We start from the raw sequence: 20,248 nt of genomic DNA, 5'->3' as shown, positions 1-20,248 counted from the left end.
CCCCCATTCACCCATTGTACTCATTGCTACCTTCCCCCACCCTCCTCCCTGACCTATCACCTCCATCCCCACCCCATTCACCTGTTGTACTCTATGCTACTTTCTCCCCACTCCCACCCTCCTCTCATTTATCTCTCCAACCTGAATGCACTGTGCCTGTATTCCTGGTGAAGGGCTTTTACCTGAAATGTCGATTTTCCTGCTCCTCGGATGCTGCCTGAACTGCTGTACTTTTCCAGCACCACTGTAATCTAGAATCTGGTTTCCAGCAACTGCAGTCCTTGTTTTTACCTAAATCCCAAGCAAGTGTACCATGTTTAAGAACAAGTGTCTTTGCGCTAATAGATCCTAAAACCTATCTTGAGTTCGTGTCCACTTGGACTATTCTTGTAACATTTCTGAGTCTGTTGTAGACTCGTGAAATGAGATTGATTGCCTTGAGTAGTCATCAACTCCATTACCAGTACTTCATGCAATTATTAAATTATTAAAGGAAAACTAGATGCAGCTTGTTTTTAATCTAGAAATCCCTGTGATCTGATGTGTTACTTTAAAATAATGCATGTGATCTACACTTCACGTTCAAAAAGTCCCATGACCACCCCAATGCCACAACATGCGAGGATCCCAGCTTGTTAAATTGTGTACTTATTTGACATCCTGATGTAACTATGATTTGATTAACTGTTTAAGCATCACAATGGATAGAAAATATCATGCTGAGTCTGTTCCAGTTTTGCAAACTTGATCAAATGTCTGAAGTTTTGATGGTTTCAATGAAAGCTCTCACATAAATTTGTGAACTTCGATCCATACCATGCTTTGTTGAAGGAATTAGTGAGGGATCTCCTAGTTTTGGCATTTTTAAAATTTGAAAGTATTTTAGATATGTTCATCACACATATTGCCTTTTGCTTGTGTCTTAATTATAATAAACATTGTTTCTAGTTTCTAACCTTGGCTTGACTGAGTATTTACTCCTCTATTTTTTAATGACTAGATGATTGACTACAAGGGGATTATTACATCCAATTAACTAAGCAAGTCAAAGGCTTCTGTCTGAGCACTGGATTTGCTGTAATAGCAGAAAGTATGTAAACTTACACTTCAGTTCAGAAGGAACAGGGCACAATTATTTGAATGATCAAGAGAGGAATCTGAGTAAAATGCAATCATTTTGCAGTGTTGCATTGTGATCAAAAATGTAATAATTTATTTTGTACATGAGGTAATTACAGATTCATTTGCCCTTTTCTGCTCCCCTCCTTGTTCTTGAAACAGAAGTCCTTGCATAGTATGGAATTCCCAGCAGGAGCTAATATGACTGTTCTCGTGCCATCAGAGACTGCCATAAACAACATGGAGAAGGCTGCCATTGAATCTTGGGAACAGACAGACAGATTACTGTCCATAGTCAAGTAAGATACTTTTGCAAAAATAGTCTTATTTTCTTTAGTTTAAACATTTTATTGTCTGGTTTCACCAGTAGCCTACCAAATTCATTCAATGTGTAGCTAATCTATACCAACATTTATAATGCTCAAAATTGCCAACTTGTGTAAGATTAGTTACATCAATACAGACTGGGAATTGAGAGTTCTTGTCTATGTGGCTTAGCTCCACATATCACATCTGTTTGCATATTTACTTATAGTAGGGGCTGAATGATCTTTTATTAACAAGCCAGATGGACATAAGCATTTATATCTTATGTAATCAAATCTCTGTTCGGAATTAATTTACACACATATGAGTGCTGCATGTTCTGCAGAAAATTATGTAGAGTATTTATTTTTGGCAGTTTTCATATTTCAGTGTGACTGGTAGTTTTGACAAATTGACAAGAATTTTTTGATTTCCACTATTTTTAACTATTTGATTGGGAAGGACCCTATGTTTCCCTTCATGTGTGGAAAAACACCCTAGATCAATGTTTGTTCTTATTTATGGAACACAAAATATTCTGCTGATGTTGCATTATCATCTTACTTTCTCATATGGGACTTCATTCGTCAGGTGAATGCATTTGAAACACATCATGTAAGACAGATGGTTTGCACTTGTACGCACCGAACTCCTACTAATTCACAGAGTACCATCACTAATCCTCCATTTGTAAATATCCTGTTTGATGTCATATATCGCATGTGCAGATGAGAAGGAACTGTAGAAACAAGTGACATCCTGAATGTTGAAGGATTTTAGAGCATCCAGGAAGAATGACGGTAATCTGAGGCCCACAAAAGTAATACTTGATGATTGTTGACAATATCAAGTTTGTACTTACTGATATATATAGCAGTTGAATATATATCTTTCATAATTTTGAAATGCAACAGAATAGGTGCTGCAGCATTATATTAGATCCAAGTGTTAAATTGGAATCAATCTAATGCGAATCAGATAGCAGATCATCAGATTAACAAAATCTCAAATTCATCAACACCATGGTACATAGGAACTTTTTCACAGAGTTTTCGAATTATTCGTATGAGGTCTCTTGGTTCCATTTGCCAATATTTAGATCTCCACACAATATGATCTTGGGCAATTAGTTGTCATCCATCGCAGCAACATGGCCTGCCCAGTGCAGTTGCCTTTTTTTTATGCATCCTGAGATGTGAGCATTACTGCATGTTCCAATATTTATTGCCCTTCCTCATTTGCCCATAAGATGGTGGTGAAGTAGTGGAGAGATTTTCCCCTGGTTCCCATTGACTCTATTTTTGCTAGGGCTCCTTGGTGGTGCACTTAGTCAAATGTGCCCCTGATGGGCAGTCACTGTTCGGAATTCAACTGTTTTGTCCAAGGCTGTAGTGAGGCCAGGAGGTGAGTGGCCCTGGTGGAACCCAAATTGGGCATCACTGAGCAGGTTATTACTGAGCTGTTTGATAGCACAGTTGATGATACCTTCCATCACTTTACTGATGATCGAGAGTAGACTGCTGGAGTCGTAATTGGCCGGGTTGGATTTGTCCTACTTTTTGTGTACAGGACATACCTGGACAATTTTCCACATTGTCGTCTAAATGCCAGTGTTATAATTGTACAGGAAGAACTAGGAATGCATTGGAAATGCATTACACTGATTTGGAAATGCATTGCAGTTCCTTCAGTATTTCTGAGTCAAAATCTTGGAACCACCTCCATAATGACATAGTAGGTCTACTTACAGGACATGGACTGCACTGTAGGTGTTACTACATTCCAAGGACTCCAGCAGTTCAAGAAGGCAACTTATCACCACCTTCAGATAGGTTGCATGCCAAACGATTAGACAGAATATTAAAAAAAAGCAAAGAATTCCTAAATGATTAATTAGGAGTGAAATCTTTGAGTATAAGAGAAATTTAGTCAAAAATATAAAGTTTCCTCCAGAGTTTAGCTCCTATCCATTTCTTTTTTGAAAGCCTGCTTTTGGATATTCTTTATAGCAGTTGCATGCACTTGACACTGAAGAGTATTTTAATGTGTTCTGGCTCCTTATTGGTATGCTGTCGGTATTCCTCAGGATTGTTCTGTTTTGATATTTTGGTCAATTAACAGATTTTAGAGCTTTGTAGAAGGTTTATTTATATTCGTTCATCTTTTACAAATGTTTCCTGTACACTGTGCAGCCACATACCCACTCAGAGAGTCTACGCATGACGATTGCTGTTCAGGCACACTGACTTTTGGTTCCCGAAGTCTCTGTCCGACATGGCCTTCAGATGTCTGTGCAGCAACAGGAAAGTGAGAGGGAACATTGTTGCCCATCCCTAATTGCTTTTGAAAAGATTGTGGTGAAGTTTCCTCCTTGAACTGTTGCAGTCCTTGGGGTGTAGTAACACCCACAGTGCAGCTAGGAAGAGGATTCCAGGATTTTGATCCCGTGACAATGCCATAGTTCCAAATCAGGATGGTGTGTGACTTGAAGGGAAATATGTAGCTGTGGTGTCCTCATGCATTTGCTGTCCTTGTCCTTCTAGGTGGTAGAGACCATGAGTTTGGAATCTGTTCACCAAGATTCCTTGATGATTTAATGCACTTCATCTTGCAGATGATACACATTGCTGCCACTGTGTCAGTGGCAAAAAGAATAAAATGTTCAAGTTAGTGGATGGGATTCCAGTAGAGTGGACTGCTTTGTCCTAAATTGTCATGTTAAGCTTCTTGAGTGTCACTGGAGCTACACCCATCCGGGCAAATTGGGAGTGTTCCATCATTCTCCTAATGTGCTTTGTAGATGATATTTCAGCACTGGGGAGACAGTGAGTTACCCACCACAGATTTCATAACGTTCAACCCGATGCAATACAATTTCTAGTCAATGGTAATCCCAAGGATGTTGTTAGTGGGGAAAAGGCAATGCAGTTGCATGTCAAGATGTGATGATTAGATTTTCTTTCATTGGAAATGGCCACTGCCTGACATGTGTGCACAATGTTACTTGCTACCATCAGCCCAAACTTTGATGTTGTCCAGGTCTTTGTATAGTGATGTGGGCTGCTGAATATGGTGCTGAATATTGTACATTCATCAGTGAAATTTGCTACTCTGGTCTTCTGATGAAAGGATGATCATTGACGTAGTAATGGAAAATAGTTGGGTCTATGACACTACCATAAGGAATTTCTGCAAAGAGATGTCTTTGTGACTAGACAATTGATATCCAACAATTACAACTATCTTTCTTTCTGCTGTGTATTACTGAAGCCAATGAAGAGTTTTACCCTTGATTCCTATTGACTGCAGGTTTGCTTGAGTTTCTTGATGCACCTCTTGGTCAAATGCTACATTCTTGTTAAGGGCAGTCACTCCTGCCTCTGGAGTTTAGCTCTTTTGTTCATGTTTGGACCAAGGCTGTAATTTGGTCAGGAGTGAAGTGATCCTGGTCAAATCCAAACTGAGTGTTGGTGAACAGATTAGTCCTTCAAGGTGTGTGTAAAGATTTGTAGGTTGGGTGCCGATTGTCGTGGTTTTGAGTATGTTCGCTAAGCTGGGAAGTTGACACCTTCAGTGCTTTGAGCCTTCTGTGAAGCGCTGCTGTTCATGCCTTCTGGAATTTAATTGGTTCCATTTTTACTGCTTCCAATTGCCAGTTCCAGTTTTTGATGTAGTGGCCACTATAATGGGTCTAGGTGCTTGTTGATAGGGTTGTGGATGAGTGCCATGCTTCTCGAAATTCTCTAGCTGTCCTATGTTTAGCTTGTCCTGTTCAGAGTCTTCACCAAGAATGGATATCCCTGCAACTTCATCCACAGATGCCTAACAGACAAGCAACATAACAAGGACATGCCATGACCTTACTCACTAGCCACACTACCATACATAAAAAACATCACAGAACTGACAGGTACACATCTCCGAACCTGGGATTCATGATAGCCCATAAATCGACAGCCACGTTCAGACAACAACTCACCAGGACAAAAGACCCTAAACCAATCATGTGCAAGACAGATGCAATTTATAAGATTCCATGCAAAGATTAGATTAGATTCCCTATGGTATAGAAACAGGCCGTTCAGCCCAACAAGTTCACACCAACCCTCCAAAGAGCAACCCATCCAGACACATTCCCCCACTCTATATTTACCCCTGACTAATGGGCCTAACACTATGAGCAATTTAGCATAGCCGGTTCACTGACCTGCACATCTTTGGATTGTGGGAGAAAACTGAAGCAACCCACGCAGAACAAGGGGAGAATGTGCAAACTCCTCACAGATAGTCACCCAAAGTGGGAATCAAACCCGGGCCCCTGGCACTGGGAGGCAGCAGTGCTAACCACTGAGCCACCGTGCCACCCATAAAAACTGCACAGAACAATATATAGGGCAAACAGGCAGACAACTAGTAATCCATATCCCCAAACACAAACTAGTCACTAAACACCATGACCAGCTGTCCCTAGTAGCCATACACACAGAATATATGAACCACAAATTCAACTGGGACAACACAATGATCATAGGACAAGCCAAACAGAGGACAGTTAGAGAATTTCTAGAAGCATGGCATTCATCCTCTGACTCTACCAACAAGCACATAGATCTATACCCAATATACCAGCCACTACAATGAACAATCTGAACTGGTAACCGGAAGCAGCAGAAATGGAACCAAATAAATTCCAGAAGACACAGTACAGCAGCGCTTCACAGGAAACTCCATAGCACTGAGGATGTCACCTGGACAGGTGATGAAACATCTGCAAATCAACCTCCCAGCTTGGCAAACATACTCACAACCACAAAAGATTATTCCTTTCCCAGTGCCATTTGATAGTACTCGCAAGGTTTGTGAAGGTTTGTAGCTCAGGTTGAGGTTTAGGATGTAGGTTTGCTCGCTGAGCTGTAGGTTTGATATCCTGACTTTGAATGATGCTGATATAAGCCTTTGCCAGTGTGAATTATTGCTACTAATTCACACTGCAATTTGTTTTATTAGTTCATATAACATTAACTGTACTTGTTATATTGACAGTGAATGCAAGGTAATGAAATGTCTGGATATCAAACCTACAGCTCAGCGAGCAAACTTACACCCTAAACTTGATAGCACTGTTAACAATCCCTGTCATGACTTTACTGGTGATGAAAATTAGACTGATAGTGTGGTGACTGGCTAGATTGGATTTCTCCTGCTTTTTGTGGATAGGATACACATGGGCTATTTTTCACATTGTTGTACAGATGCCAGTTGTTAACTACAACAGCTTGAGTTTGTTTGGAGTATGAGTCTTCAGTGCTGGAATATTGTCAGGGCCCATAGCTTTTGCAGATTCCAGTATGTTCAGCTGTTTCTTGATATCACATGGGGTGAATTGAACTGGCTGATAACTGGCATTTGTGGTTCTGGATATTGAAAGTGGAGGCTGAGATGGATTATTCACTTAGTACTTCTGGCTGAAGATGTATGCAAATACTTCAGTCCTCACGTTTGCCCTACGTGCTGGGATTCCCCATCATTGAGAGTGGCGATATTTGTTGCCCTTCCCACCGACCTCCTTTCAGTTGTCTAATTGTCCAGCCAGTATTAGCATACAGTTGAGTTTCTTCTGCAAGTACAATAATTGTTATTATGGATATTCCTCAGTTGACAGCGAAGGGTGCTGCCTGCTTGATGGTCAGCTATCATTTTTTCTTGGCTGGTTGACTGAGCTAGATGAGCCAAATGGTTGACCTTTCTTTTGCCGGCAGATCTTGGATTTTCTTGTCTTTTTCATCAAACTAATCCCTGTGCTTCTTGGTGCTGAATTTGCCGATCTCATTGGATATATCCAGTACTGCAGTTTTCTCACTTTTAAAAGCCTATTGGATTTAATATGTGTAGTAAAACTTGCCTTGGAGGGTTATGAACTTGCATTCACTGTCAATATAACAAGTACAGTTAATGTTATATGAACTAATAAAACAAATTGCAGTGTGAATTAGTAGCAATAATTCACACTGGCAAAGGCAACATATCAGCATTATTCAAAGTTCTGTTTCCATTTATAATCAAGACACTGATCGTTTAATTGTGTCCATCCTCTTTTCTCTTTTAATGAAGAGAATGCAATAAAAGCATCCCACAGACAACGAAGAGGAAAAGATCTGTTTTACATAAAAACTGAAAGAACTGTAGATGCTGAAAATCAGAAACAAAAACAGAAATTGCTGGAAAAGCTCAGCAGATCTGGCAGCACCTGTGGAGAGAAATCAGAGTTAACATTTCGGCTCCAGTGACTCTTCCTCCAGACTCAGAAAGATCTGATCTAGTATTTTTCTTAAAAAGAAACAGTTTTATTATGGTGCTAATTATTTTCAAGTTTGTAACTGGTCCTTTGGGTTCTCTGAAGTATGATTTCCAACAGTTGAAACAAAGCAAGCAAGCAAATTTACAACTAGTGTAATTCTAGCACTTGGTATTTTATAGGTCACATTTTATTATGGGTAGACTTGCTGTTGATGATTTAAAGGAATATGAAGGACAGAAGTTACCAACAATGAACATATTTACCAGGTTATTAATCAAGAATGAAAATGGCGTAAGTAAATTATCTTTACATTTCATGCTTAATATATAGTGTAGTTGAAAATTCCTTCCTTGAAAGACTGTAATATATCATCCAGTCCCCTGCCAATGCCCCCAACACCCCCATACTTGTCTTACTCATTTTAAGCATAGGACAATTTTCAGGAAATTTTTTTTTTAAAAAACAAAAAAGATTAATTTATCAACAAGGATTGAAATTTGAAACATATAATTTATATTGACTGAATCATTATTTATCATTTTAAGGAGAGCAGAGTGCTGTTCTGCTGTGGTTAAACACACAGCAAAGTTTAGTTTCACCTTTCTCACTATACCCTCAACTCAGCCTAACTTCGTTGCCAAGAAACTGTGCTTATCAGGAATGTTTCCCACACTACTTCCTAAATGCTAATGTGGGTCAACATCCATTTCATACTATGTTTCCTCCTAACAAGCTTACAAGGATCCCTGAAGATAAACTTACAGTTAGAAATAATTTATTTGATGCAATGCAGCCTATACCAAAAGGAAAAAAATTCATCTATTCTTGTTTTGATGTATTTTGGAGGATAAAGGAAAGAGGTTGTCATTTGTTGAAGTGACTGATTAAGTTGGATTGTGTGAATGTGTGACTCCGTAATCGGATCAAAATGCAGCTCACTTAATGAGAACATTCCACTAGTAGACATTGCTATGCCCAACATGGCAGTAAAATGTCTTTAGATCATTGGCTTGTATTTGTTCATCAACAATTTGCATCACTGGTGATATCTGACGTATTGAATATGTTTGAATACAAGTAGCCTGAGAAGTAAGCAATCTTAAAGTTAGCAAGATTCCATCCTGTGCGTGAGACTAATAGCTTAACTGCCTAGATGATTGCTATTTCACTCATGTAAAAGTTTAGTCAATGAGCTCTTTGAGATTTTTTTTGATCTTGTGCCTCGAGCCCTCATAAGTCATTCTGTCACTGTACTACTCAGTTAGAGGTCTTTCTTCTCATTGAAAGAACAACCATAGCTCACCACCACTATTTGTTAGCTGTTCTTTGAGCTACAGTTGTGTGAATTAATTCCCTCTTTTGTTGTTCACAAAACAAACTGTCTGAAATTCTGGTCCTCCAAATGTTACCCAAAGAGATATATTCCACTATAAATTGTGGGATATTTGAATGGAGTTGGGGGAAGGGAATGTCGGCCACTAGAATCTGCAATGGGGGCTTCATCTATTCCCAATGGAGAGAGATGTGGGCGGCACGGTGGCACAGTGCAGTGGGCGGCACAGTGCAGTGGGCGACACGGTGGCACAGTGGTTAGCACTGCTGCCTCACAGCGCCAGAGACCCGGGTTCAATTCCCGCCTCAGGCGACTGACTGTGTGGAGTTTGCACGTTCTCCCCGTGTCTGCGTGGGTTTCCTCCGGGTGCTCCGGTTTCCTCCCACAGTCCAAAGATGTGCAGGGTCAGGTGAATTGGCCATACTAAATTGCCCATAGTGTTAGGTAAGGGGTAAATGTAGGGGTGTGGGTGGGTTTCGCTTCGGCGGGTCGGTGTGGACTTGTTGGGCCGAAGGGCCTGTTTCCACACTGTAATCTAATCTAATCTAATCTAATGTGACAAGTGTCTGTTGTTGCCTTGGGTCTTTTCTTTCCTGATTATACAGGTAAACTTTAAAGTTCTTAAATAAACTTTGATCTCGGGGAGTTCAGAGGATTTTCATAGGAAATCTAGCTTGGCAAAGTGGAAAGTAGACTATACCACCCCTCATCTCCCTCTTTATTCCACCATACTCCCTCCTCCTCAACTCAAGAACTTTGGATGTTTAGCTGCAGGCTAGATTTGAACAAAGGTAAATTCTGCCCTGTTTTCAGGCTTGCCAGCTAGATGCCCATTCAGATTCTCCTTTAGTCACAATGAGAAATTAGGGGACCAAGTTGTTTTCAATGCAATCTTGTCATAAGTGCCAGGGAGTACCCACTGGAAGGGCATTTGCTAGTTTTGAAGAAGGCAGCTTAGTTTTATTATTTAAGGTGGTTAGCTTACAGTTATCAGATCATTCAGGGTATATAAAGGGAAATGAAGTGTCAGACACATCATTGTGAAGTTACTATCACTACCAATTTCTGGTAGTGGCCTATCAACCCCTTATGGTTGATCCCAGTCATAGTATTTTCATAGATAGCATTGCATTCCTTTAGCCTTATTCCAAATGAATTCACACAACACCATTCAAACACCACCAATTCATTTTATCTTCACAAATATGATATGTTGCAAATTTGTCTAGGGTGTATTAACTTGCCCTGATACTTCTATTCTTGAATTATACAAGTTGTTTCTTTGAAGGAAGGTGGGGAGATGTTGTTTGCTTCAACATCTGGATCAATACTTTAAGGATTCCATTTTCAGATGGAATGGTTTTTCTCCATTCTTATTCTTTCCAGAGTTCATCTTTCCTAAACACCAAAGCCTCTTAGCAGTTCTCCACTGTAGCTCCCCTTTGAAGCTGAAAGAAACATCCTAGAACCATTGGCCCACTACACATCCCGGACTTGCATCTAGTTGTTTTGCTGTCTGCATTTGGCCTGTGTGAGTACAGTATGTTTGAGTATTAGGAGCTTCTCACTTCAATTCATGCCAAATTTAACTGTGCTGGCAAAATGCAACTCTCTGCTCACAACAGTTTACTTCATTTGGCAGTAGGCTGGGGCAAAATACCTTGGTTATGAAGTGACCCAATTAAATTGCACTCCTTTCTAAGATAAATTACAAACTCAAATTATTCCACAATGGGTACACATATAAATTGTTTCATGATTTCAGTTTCTTTACACAATGGAGTAAAATTATTTAAACCTCTGATCAGATTTACCATGTTCGAATTGTAAAAATAACTGAAGTTAATGTTAACTTGTATTTTTTAAGAATCTGACAATCGGTGGGGCAAGAATTGTTATTCGCAATATCCCTGCAGTAAATGGATACATTCATATTATTGATAAGGTACATTTTTTATTATTTCAAGTAGAGATTTTAGTAATTTTACATGATTTAAAAGTGTGCTAATCTCCTAAATCTAGACTAGTTTGGAAAGTGCTTGAGCAGAAAGTTACGCAATGGTTTTCAATGAGGGAAGGCTATCTTCAGGGATCTGTGATGTTTAAAAAAAAATTCAATGAACACATTTCAAACAGAGATGATTCCCAATTGGCAAGGATCTATCAAGTGTTTGGTTTTAAAGCATGGAGATATTTAGCCACCAAACCCTGCTTCCAAACCCATTCCCTCATTTTCTAAACATTTCTGTCGGCAAACATAGAATTTTGCCTTTCATACTATATTTAGACCTGTCATAAACATTACATGACAAATTAAAACCAGTTTAATGGAGCTGTGTTAAATGATGCTGGGCCAATGCTTTGCCTGACTTGACACATGTTGTTGTTTAGAAATCACCACAGTCAATAAAAAATATGCTTGTTATCTCCAGTGTACTGTGTTAGCTAAATATAATGTGGCTACAACTTTCTCCCAGATACATTTAAAGTGTATTTTATGGCCCAGTTGCAAGATAAGCCTTTCTGAAGCACAGATGGCATTTGCATATGGGGAACCTACAGAATCCACAATGGAGCAGACTCCAAAAGAATTGTTTGAGAAATTGAAAATTCCCCAGGGCAATTCCCCTATGCCTGGAACCCTCCAAACATTTCCATTTAAATCAGAGAATCTGAAGGGTTCCATCGAAATGAAGTGAATAGTCTGGTCTAATACCTGGTCTAATTCCTGATTTCTATTCAACTGATCTTCCCCCAACTTACCACACCTATCCCACAATTTCACGGTTACACCTCTCTCAGAACTTCAATATCCACCAAACCCTGACCTGAAACCCCCTCACCCCTAGGATTCGACACGCCCTTCTTCCTCAAGACTGTTTCCTCCCTGCCCTGCCATCAGATACAATCTCTCACTCCAGACTGAACACCCGCCCTCCCTGTCCCCTCAGAATCTAATCACCCCCATTCCAGTTCTGGACCCAAAACCTCCTAGTCCTGGCCCTTTGGAATTGACAATATCTTCTTGTGACTAATTCCAATCACGCCACAGTAGGACCAAGGTCCAGACCCAACTCTCCTGACTTGCAGTTGGATATGACTTACTGCCTCTTCTGGTCAGCACCAGATAATGCTCCCCTTGTGCCTCCAGAACCCAACCCCCTTACCCTAAAACCAGATCCTCAATCTCCCTTCTCCTACTCCAGATCCTACTATCATCACCATCTAAACAACCTCCCTCTCTCCACCAGACCAACTTCCCAGCTGTTTCCCAGTGGGATCTGAAACCCCAGCCCATCCCTATGGACTCAGCACCCATTCCCTCGACCATACCTACCCTTCCTCCTATAAGACTCTGTACACCCACCTTTCAGACACATCACTATACCTGCAGCATCAATTACTCGATAACTCCACTGTCTTTTTGTGGAATCATTATCTCTCAGCCCTCTCCCCCCCTCCCCCACCATGTCAGATCTATCCTAAACACTCCATCACTTCCTGGCACCCTCCTCATCTGGAACTCAACCAACCTGGCACCATATCCCCTACTCACCTGGAATCTTGCTCATCTGGCACCCTAATACCAGCCCCCTATCTACGTGCCACTCTACCCACCAGTACCCTAACCTCACATTTGCTTTATATACTTACCATTTCACAGCAGCTGTCAAAGTGGCTGTCTGATGCTGGACCTCTAAAGTTCAGTATATGCAACTGACTGCTGTGCAAAAGGGAGAGCATTTTGTCCTGCCCCAACTCTTCTACATTGAGGAATCTATCAGAATAGTATTTCTGAAGTAACCTTTATTGCAAACTCTTGTCAGAAATATGGAGCTCTTTCATTGTAGTCTGTGAGTGGTGTGACAGTGGGTACAAGCTCTAGCCCCGATATACTGTCATTGACAGCAGTAAAATATGAACTATCAAGTTTCAACTTCCATTCTCTGATGTTAATATGTGAAATCTTCATTGACTGAATTAAGTTTTAAAAAGAAAGAAATATGAACCTGAAGAGTTTGCAGCATCATCTGACAACAGATTGAGGCACGTTCAGGAAACCAATGTGGAATAAACAAAATTACTTGAACATTTTAAAATTACCATTTTATCTAAAGACATTGGAAACAACCAACTGATTTATATCAAGAAACTTGCATATCCTGCTTTAATTTAATTTGTCTAAGAAGTTGCACATAATGGACATGTTTGGAAAGACAATGGAGTCAGACTTAGGAATACACAAATAACTCATACTTCAGCACCAGCTTGTGGGACCGCAAAGCAGGATAAAGAAAAATGGATTGGTAACAATAAATACTGGAAAGCACGCTGCCTGATTCCTTTGAATCAATTTTAAAAATTCATTCAAGGGACTTGGACATCTTTGGCTGGCCAGCCCTTATTGCCCAGCCTTAGTTGCCCTTCAGAAGATAGTGTTGAGCTGCCACCTTGAACTGCCTCAGTCTATTTGCAATCTGTCTTGAAAGTCAACACTCACTATTAAAGAAAATTGGAAAAAAAACAATTATTGAGAAGTCAAGGCTTCTAAAAATGTTAATGCTGCTGAGGATACAAGATTTTAACTATAACAGCTCAAGGATTCAAGAACTTTTAAACAGTATATTTTCTACTTTCTGAGACAGCAGCCCGCTGTCTTGTTTGGTGCAGAGGTCGATGTCAGGTGGTCTGTCTGGTTTCATTTCTTTGTTGAGACTTCGGATATAACTGAGTGGCTTTCTAGGCCATTTCAGAAGGCAGTTACCATGGGTCTGGAGTGACATGTAGGTCAAACCAGGTGAGGATGGTATATTCCCTGAAGGACTTTCGTGAGCCAGAGAGGTTTCTCTCAACTATTATTTCATAGATTCTTAATTTCAGATTTTTAAAATAGAAATAGTGGAATTTGATTGTGACTAGCTATGTCTGATGGAAAGATCAGGAGAGATAATGGCAGGGGAAGCAATGGTTGGTGATGGTGGGGTAGTGGATGGGGGAATCTGATCGCAGGAGACATTTTCCAATCTTGGGGGGATAGATGGTAAGTAATCTGACCAATGTAAGGAGAGACTGGATTTGCAGTAGTGGTTTACTGATAGACCATCACAGCATATATGAAATATTTCATTTTTTGGGTCTGGACATAACAGTCCTGTTTCCTCGAACACTCAGTGAATATTTTTTGGTATTTACCTTGTTGATTCTATCTGCCTTGGTTGCCTTCACTTTCCAGATTCCCAAGATCTAGCAAACTGAATGACATGAGTTTAAAAGAGAATGAAAACATATTGTAATGTTTAAAAATCCAACCTACAAGTAGATTGGTCACCTTCCGTTCATCCTGCCTCCACTACAACTGTGCGTGGGCCCATTTGAAATGGGTTTGGTTCCTGTGTGAGGGTTCCTAGAGCATTAACCTCAGACCTTACCCCAACACACCCATTATTAGGATTTAGCTCTACAAAGTACATATAACATTGATTATCATTATTTGTAGTATTTAGCGTTTTCCACTAATGTGTTGTTAAGCTCTTACAGAACATAGTTATTTTATTCAGAGCTGCTTTATCTAATCTATTACAATGTGTTATATTTAGATTTTATTCCCTCCTTCGGAAGACTTACCACCACTTCTACCTAGTTTGCTTGATCTTCTGGAACGACTGCCTCAATACTCTCATATCAAACAATTATTACAGGTACAAAGAACAGCATTGAATTACATAGGAAATTTCATTTAAAAAGGAGAAAGAACTTTCATCTGAATTGGCGCTAACAGTGATTTCTAACAATTCATACACCTTAAAGCATCTTTTAGAAAAGTTATCAACAATTTATCTTATCAATTGCATGATAACCTCGAGAACTTGTGAATTTGCCCTACAAATCTATTTCTTAGTAATTATTGACATGGCCTATGGGGGAAGAGAAAATGTTCTCTGTCCTCAGTTTGTTCCTCTTCTGAAGGTGCACAATCATGTTGCTGAGCAATTCCGCAGATGCTGCCAACTTTCTCACTCTGTCCTCATTTTGTGGTCTTCAAGAATATACTGAATTATGAATTCAAATAAAAGGCAAAAATGCAGATGGAAAAAGCAGATAAGTGCAACAATGCAAAGTTTAATTCTATGATTCTATGGATGGAATCTTCCATATTTAGATTGTTAGGTATTGGCACCATTTCCAGATCCTGACTCTAATGCTGTCTGCACTCTGTGCCAATTAGCCAATTAACTTCAAGAGCCAGAGCCAATTAGGGAAGAGCTAGATTGCAAAAGTGGGCAAGCCAGTCAGAGCACCTATATCTATAGACAGATGGCAGCCTTTAATGGGAGAGATGGATGCTCCTTAGATAGGTGGGGAAACTGTCAGAGCTTTACTGTGGAGGGGAACAGTTCCATCAGATAGCCTGTATAGCGGCTGTGCATGTCTGATTTCCAAAGAAGGACCTATTAAATAATTTAAAACTGACAATCATTAGGAAATCCCAAAAGAATTGTTAGATGCTGATTGTAAGGCAGATTAATGATAATCTGGGAGATATTGTCAATTTGAAACTCCCAAAATCTTGCAATTAACTGCAGCACAAAAGGCTGTGACATATGATTGTATCCTGTGTTATTAATGGATAGGTTTTCAGCAGGGTAGTGAAATTGATTATGTAGCTAAAGGGTAGTTATTACTAAGAGTGGTCTGTTCACTCCGACTTTCAAAGTTATTCAGTCTGTTATATCAGATGCAAAGGGTTTGGATGGTTCAATTCCAATTGAAGTATGAAAGGGGATAGAAGAACCAGTGTTATGCCCAGGTGACAAGTTGAAAGCATTTCTTTCAATGGTATAACTATTGCTTGTCAATATCTATTTGACAAAAAGAACTGGTGCACATTTATTGATGAGACAAGATGTATAAAATGGAAATCAGACCTTGTGGGAGATAACTAAAGAGTAGGTAATTCTTGAAGCGGAGAGCATGAGCCCATGTGTAACATTTCCTTCACATTCCCCAAAACTTTCAATAATGTACTATCTGTATATTAATAAACACGGCATGACACATTTAGCTTGAGGTTACCAAACACTGTTATGATCTGCCTTTGTCATTTTTTAAAGTGTCCTCCTTTTTTAAGAGGATGCTACAGATGCTACACATGGTACCCAGCAGCATCCAGCAAGTCCAGAAAACTTCAGCTTAACTTTTCAGCTTCCATGGTTACGTTTTCTGGTCTTTGATGCTATGGGTGATGTTGTGAGCACCTCAGACATGTACCTGGTCCTCTAAGGACATTTAATTCTTAAGATTCCTGTCCGATCATTGTTCCTTCGTAAACTTTCTTCATTACATATTTATGACAGTGTCATGAAACAGTGTAAACGCAAAGTGTTAGTAGGCAACTTGGACATACCACAGTTCAGCTCAGACGATGCCCACATTTATTCATCACCAATGTGAATCACTGAATCTTCAGCTGTTATCTTTGCGCAGCCTCAACTTTGGGGCTGGAGGTTCCTTGGCAATACTTAAATCACCCAGATCAGGTAGTGAGCAGATTAGGAAATGAACTTAGATGCAGGTTCCAAATGCAAAATTATAGCTGTTAAGGATCTAATTCCAAAAGAAAGGCAAGCAGCAGAGAAACTTAGTTTGAGCAAAACTATAAAAGTCATAATTACCCTTTGAATGGAACAACAGGTCATAATTCTTGATTTTTGTTCTTCTTTTCCTCTAGCGCTATCACCTAATTGATGAGATAGAATCATCTGAACAGTACACTATTCTAATACCAGAAGATACATCAATTGAAGAGTACTGCAGAGCTAAGGATATTGAACAACTGGTATGATTCCTGTTTTAACTATGTCTAAATGTGGTGAATATTCTCCCATGAATTTTGAATCATTGGCCAGAAGGTTAGGCCTGTTGACAGTCTGATGGTTACAAAATGAGACCTGGTCCATTTTGAGGCAAGGTCTCCCTGTCCAAATTTTGTAGGCTGGAGATTGAACATCTGTTGACGCTAGGTCAATGTGTTATTGTGCTTCCTATTGGCCTCTGGACCACAAAGAGGTAGGCAAGAAGGGAATGTAATAAGAACAAAACAAAAGCCGTAAATGTTACTAATACCAGGAGGGACTGTCCATGATCCCACGGACTAACTAATTGTAGAGGATGTGCTTCCAATCCTGGAGTGGTGGGAATAGTTTGGGTTAATTCAACCATTGTAATATGTGTAAAGTGTCTCCCCGGCTCCTGGGTAATAATCATTTTAAATATTCTTGCATGTCTGTACATACCCAGTAATCTACAGGGGCCAACATATGCCTGTCCTCGTGGGAATGTCTAGTTTGAATAACTAGGTAAAAACAATGACTGCAGATGCTGAAAACCAGATTCTGGATCAGTGGTGCTGGAAGAGCACAGCAGTTCAGGCAATAACTGCCCAGCTTTGAATGAACATAGTCCTGGGAGGACATTGGTTCCCTGTTTCTGTACCAGCTGAGTAAAATGCTGATCACTTCCAATATTTTCCCATTTCATCTCGCATCTATACCCAATCCCAGCTTAAAGCTCCCCGAAAATGATAATGACACCCTACTCTGAACTATTCAAACAGTCTCCAGTTAGCAGTTGGATCACTTATAGACTAGTAGACACCCGGTTGGAATGTCTGCTTTTTTTTCTCGCATGGAAGTATTGCCTTGGGGCTAAAACGTTAAAAAAGAACATTAGCTAAATTTTATGGCCAGGTATTTTTCCAGTGGTGAACCGAGAATTAATACAAATATATGTGGTAGGTTTTAAAGTCAACATCTTTTTTAATCTAAGGTGCGATTAATGAGAAATAGCTGCTTGTAAATGTACACATAATGCATTCAGTGTCATTTCTCTCTCTGATTGTCAGCTGAGTTATAATATTTATTTTCAATAGATTAGTGCTTCCAGCAAAATATCAGACAAATGAACATGACATAAATACATTATCCATTCACCCAATAATACCAAAAATATTACAATGCTTATGTGAGTCAATTTTTGAGAAACAAATTGTATAATTCCAAGTTAATAATTTTATCTTACCCTTCTGCTCGGATTATTTTTTAAACGTGCTTCGAGATAATGGTGAAGAATATACTGTTTCCAATAAATTGCAAGCATGATGTTTGGTTATGTGGTAGATAAACACTTTAAAGGGTAGGATTTTCCTGTTACGGCAGGAATCGAGAGGAATGTTTGATTCTGGGTTGTAAGCCTAACCGATGTTTTTCATTGGTTTGGTTTCTTAAGGATCCTAGATATGGGTGGCAAGGTGGTCCAGTGGTTAGCACTGCTAGGGAATTGGGCCACATTCTGACCTGAGTTAGCAGCCCTCTATGCTGTCTTGCCATTTATATGTGGGCTTATAAAAAAAGAGTAGTGCTTTGTATTCAAAGTGGCCAGGAAAATGGAGAGCTGGGACCAAGGAGAAAATAGGGAAAAGTGGGTTACTAGAATTTTATCACTGCTCAGTTCATTATTGTCCAAACATTCTCTACTTTGCTTTAAATGAAATTATTTCACGGCTACTGCCCCTGTTCTCACCAGGTGCCAGCTGGTCAGCTTCACAGAGCTCCTCATGGCTGCCAACCCACATGATAGTTTCTGGAGGTCAGAGGGCAAGCTCTTAATGAGCTCCCTAATGGCCTCCATCCTCGCAATTAACAAGTCAGGTGCTTTCACTCTATCACGCATCCCTCCCTTTCCACCTCTCTGGGAAAGTTAACAATGTTGAGAACAGAGGTTTTTTCTTTAGATTAGATTCCCTACAGTATGGAAACAGGCCCTTCGGCCCAATATGTCCACATCAACCCTCCAAAGAGCAACCCACCCAGACCCATTTCCTTACCCTAGATTTGCCCCTGACTAATGTACCTAACACTACAGGCAATTTAGCATAGCCAATTCACCTGACCTGCACATCTTTGGATTATGGGAGGAAACCCATGCAGACATGGGAGAATGTGCAAACTCCACACAGACAGTCACCCGAGGCAGGAATCAAACCTGGGTCCCTGGTGCTGTGAGGCAGCGTGCTAACCACTGAGCCACCGTGCCACCCCGCAATGGCACAGCAATGTGTAGATCACTGGTACTCTTTGTTTTTGCTGCCCTGCCTCCATTCCATTTTAAATTGGGATGGTTTATGGTAAAGTATTGTCCAAGTGACATGTAGAGGATCGGCAATAAGTTACATGACAAATGGTAACTATTCTTGATCATGTCAGCTGGATCTTTTCCTTTCAGGTGTAATAATAAGGTACGAAGACAGTTTTATTCCTTCAATGTGAAAATTTGGCTGTTTCTCTTTTATAGGATGTCAACGCTGTGCAGTATCACATTATTCTTGGGGAGAAGTTCCTATATAATAAAATTAAAGATGGAATTCATAGGGGAACTATGCTTGGATCATCCTATCAAGTAATATTCTACACTAAGGAAGATAAGGTATGTTTTGCTTTTTATTAACAAGGGAGCTATACTCCTTTTGTCATCTCTGTTGTATTCTTTCAGGATGGTGATCTGTGTCCTCTGTTATTAATTCTGTTGTCAGTGAAGTCAGCTTCTCCCTATTGACTAAACCAAAATCATTTGCAATCACAAGGTGAAATTATAGGCTTGTACAGCATAGGAGAAGGCCATTCAGCATCCCTCATCATAGCTTTTTGCTCTGTTTTGGGAGAGCTATCCAGTTAATTCTACGCCCTTTTTTTTTACCCCATAGCCCAGCAAAATGACTGGTTAAGTCCAATTCCCATTAACTATTGAATTTGCTTCATTCACCCTTTTAAGTTGTGTCTTATAGATCAAAACAACTCGTCCCAATAGTTACTGACTTTACAACAATCTTGATTCTGTTTCCTCTGTTATTAACTCTGCAGTCAGTAGAATCAGCTTTTCTGAATCTTCTAACTCAAAATCATTCACAATTCTGAGGAACTCTGTTAAGCCTACAAAAAAAAGTATAAAAACAGAGCTCAGCAGCTCTGGCAGCATCTGTGGAGAGAGAAGCAGTGAGCGTTTCAAGTCCAAATTGGCTCCTGTTCAGATTTCCAACCTCCGCAGTATTTTGTTTTTAAGAAAATACCTATCTTCAATTTGTTAACCCTACCATATATTTGTATAGCAAAATACTAACAGAAAGTCTGTGATTTTCA

General features: G+C 39.8%; 1 protein-coding gene across 2 annotated transcripts in view; it reads left to right on the top strand.

The window, feature by feature from the left end:
* stab1 (stabilin 1) overlaps positions 1-20,248 on the top strand; it is a 273,869-nt gene that overhangs the window by 138,305 nt on the left and 115,316 nt on the right. For both annotated transcript variants that reach the window (XM_043707873.1, XM_043707874.1), the window contains 6 exons: positions 1,282-1,418; positions 7,903-8,014; positions 10,924-11,001; positions 14,654-14,755; positions 16,786-16,893; positions 19,407-19,538. In XM_043707873.1, the coding sequence (XP_043563808.1) occupies positions 1,282-1,418; positions 7,903-8,014; positions 10,924-11,001; positions 14,654-14,755; positions 16,786-16,893; positions 19,407-19,538 (669 nt within the window). The remainder of the gene's footprint in view (positions 1-1,281; positions 1,419-7,902; positions 8,015-10,923; positions 11,002-14,653; positions 14,756-16,785; positions 16,894-19,406; positions 19,539-20,248) is intronic.

The sequence above is a fragment of the Chiloscyllium plagiosum genome, chromosome 18 (genome assembly GCF_004010195.1).
Source record: "Chiloscyllium plagiosum isolate BGI_BamShark_2017 chromosome 18, ASM401019v2, whole genome shotgun sequence".
NCBI classification, from domain to species: domain Eukaryota; kingdom Metazoa; phylum Chordata; class Chondrichthyes; order Orectolobiformes; family Hemiscylliidae; genus Chiloscyllium; species Chiloscyllium plagiosum.
This window is presented reverse-complemented; position numbering and strand designations above follow the sequence as displayed.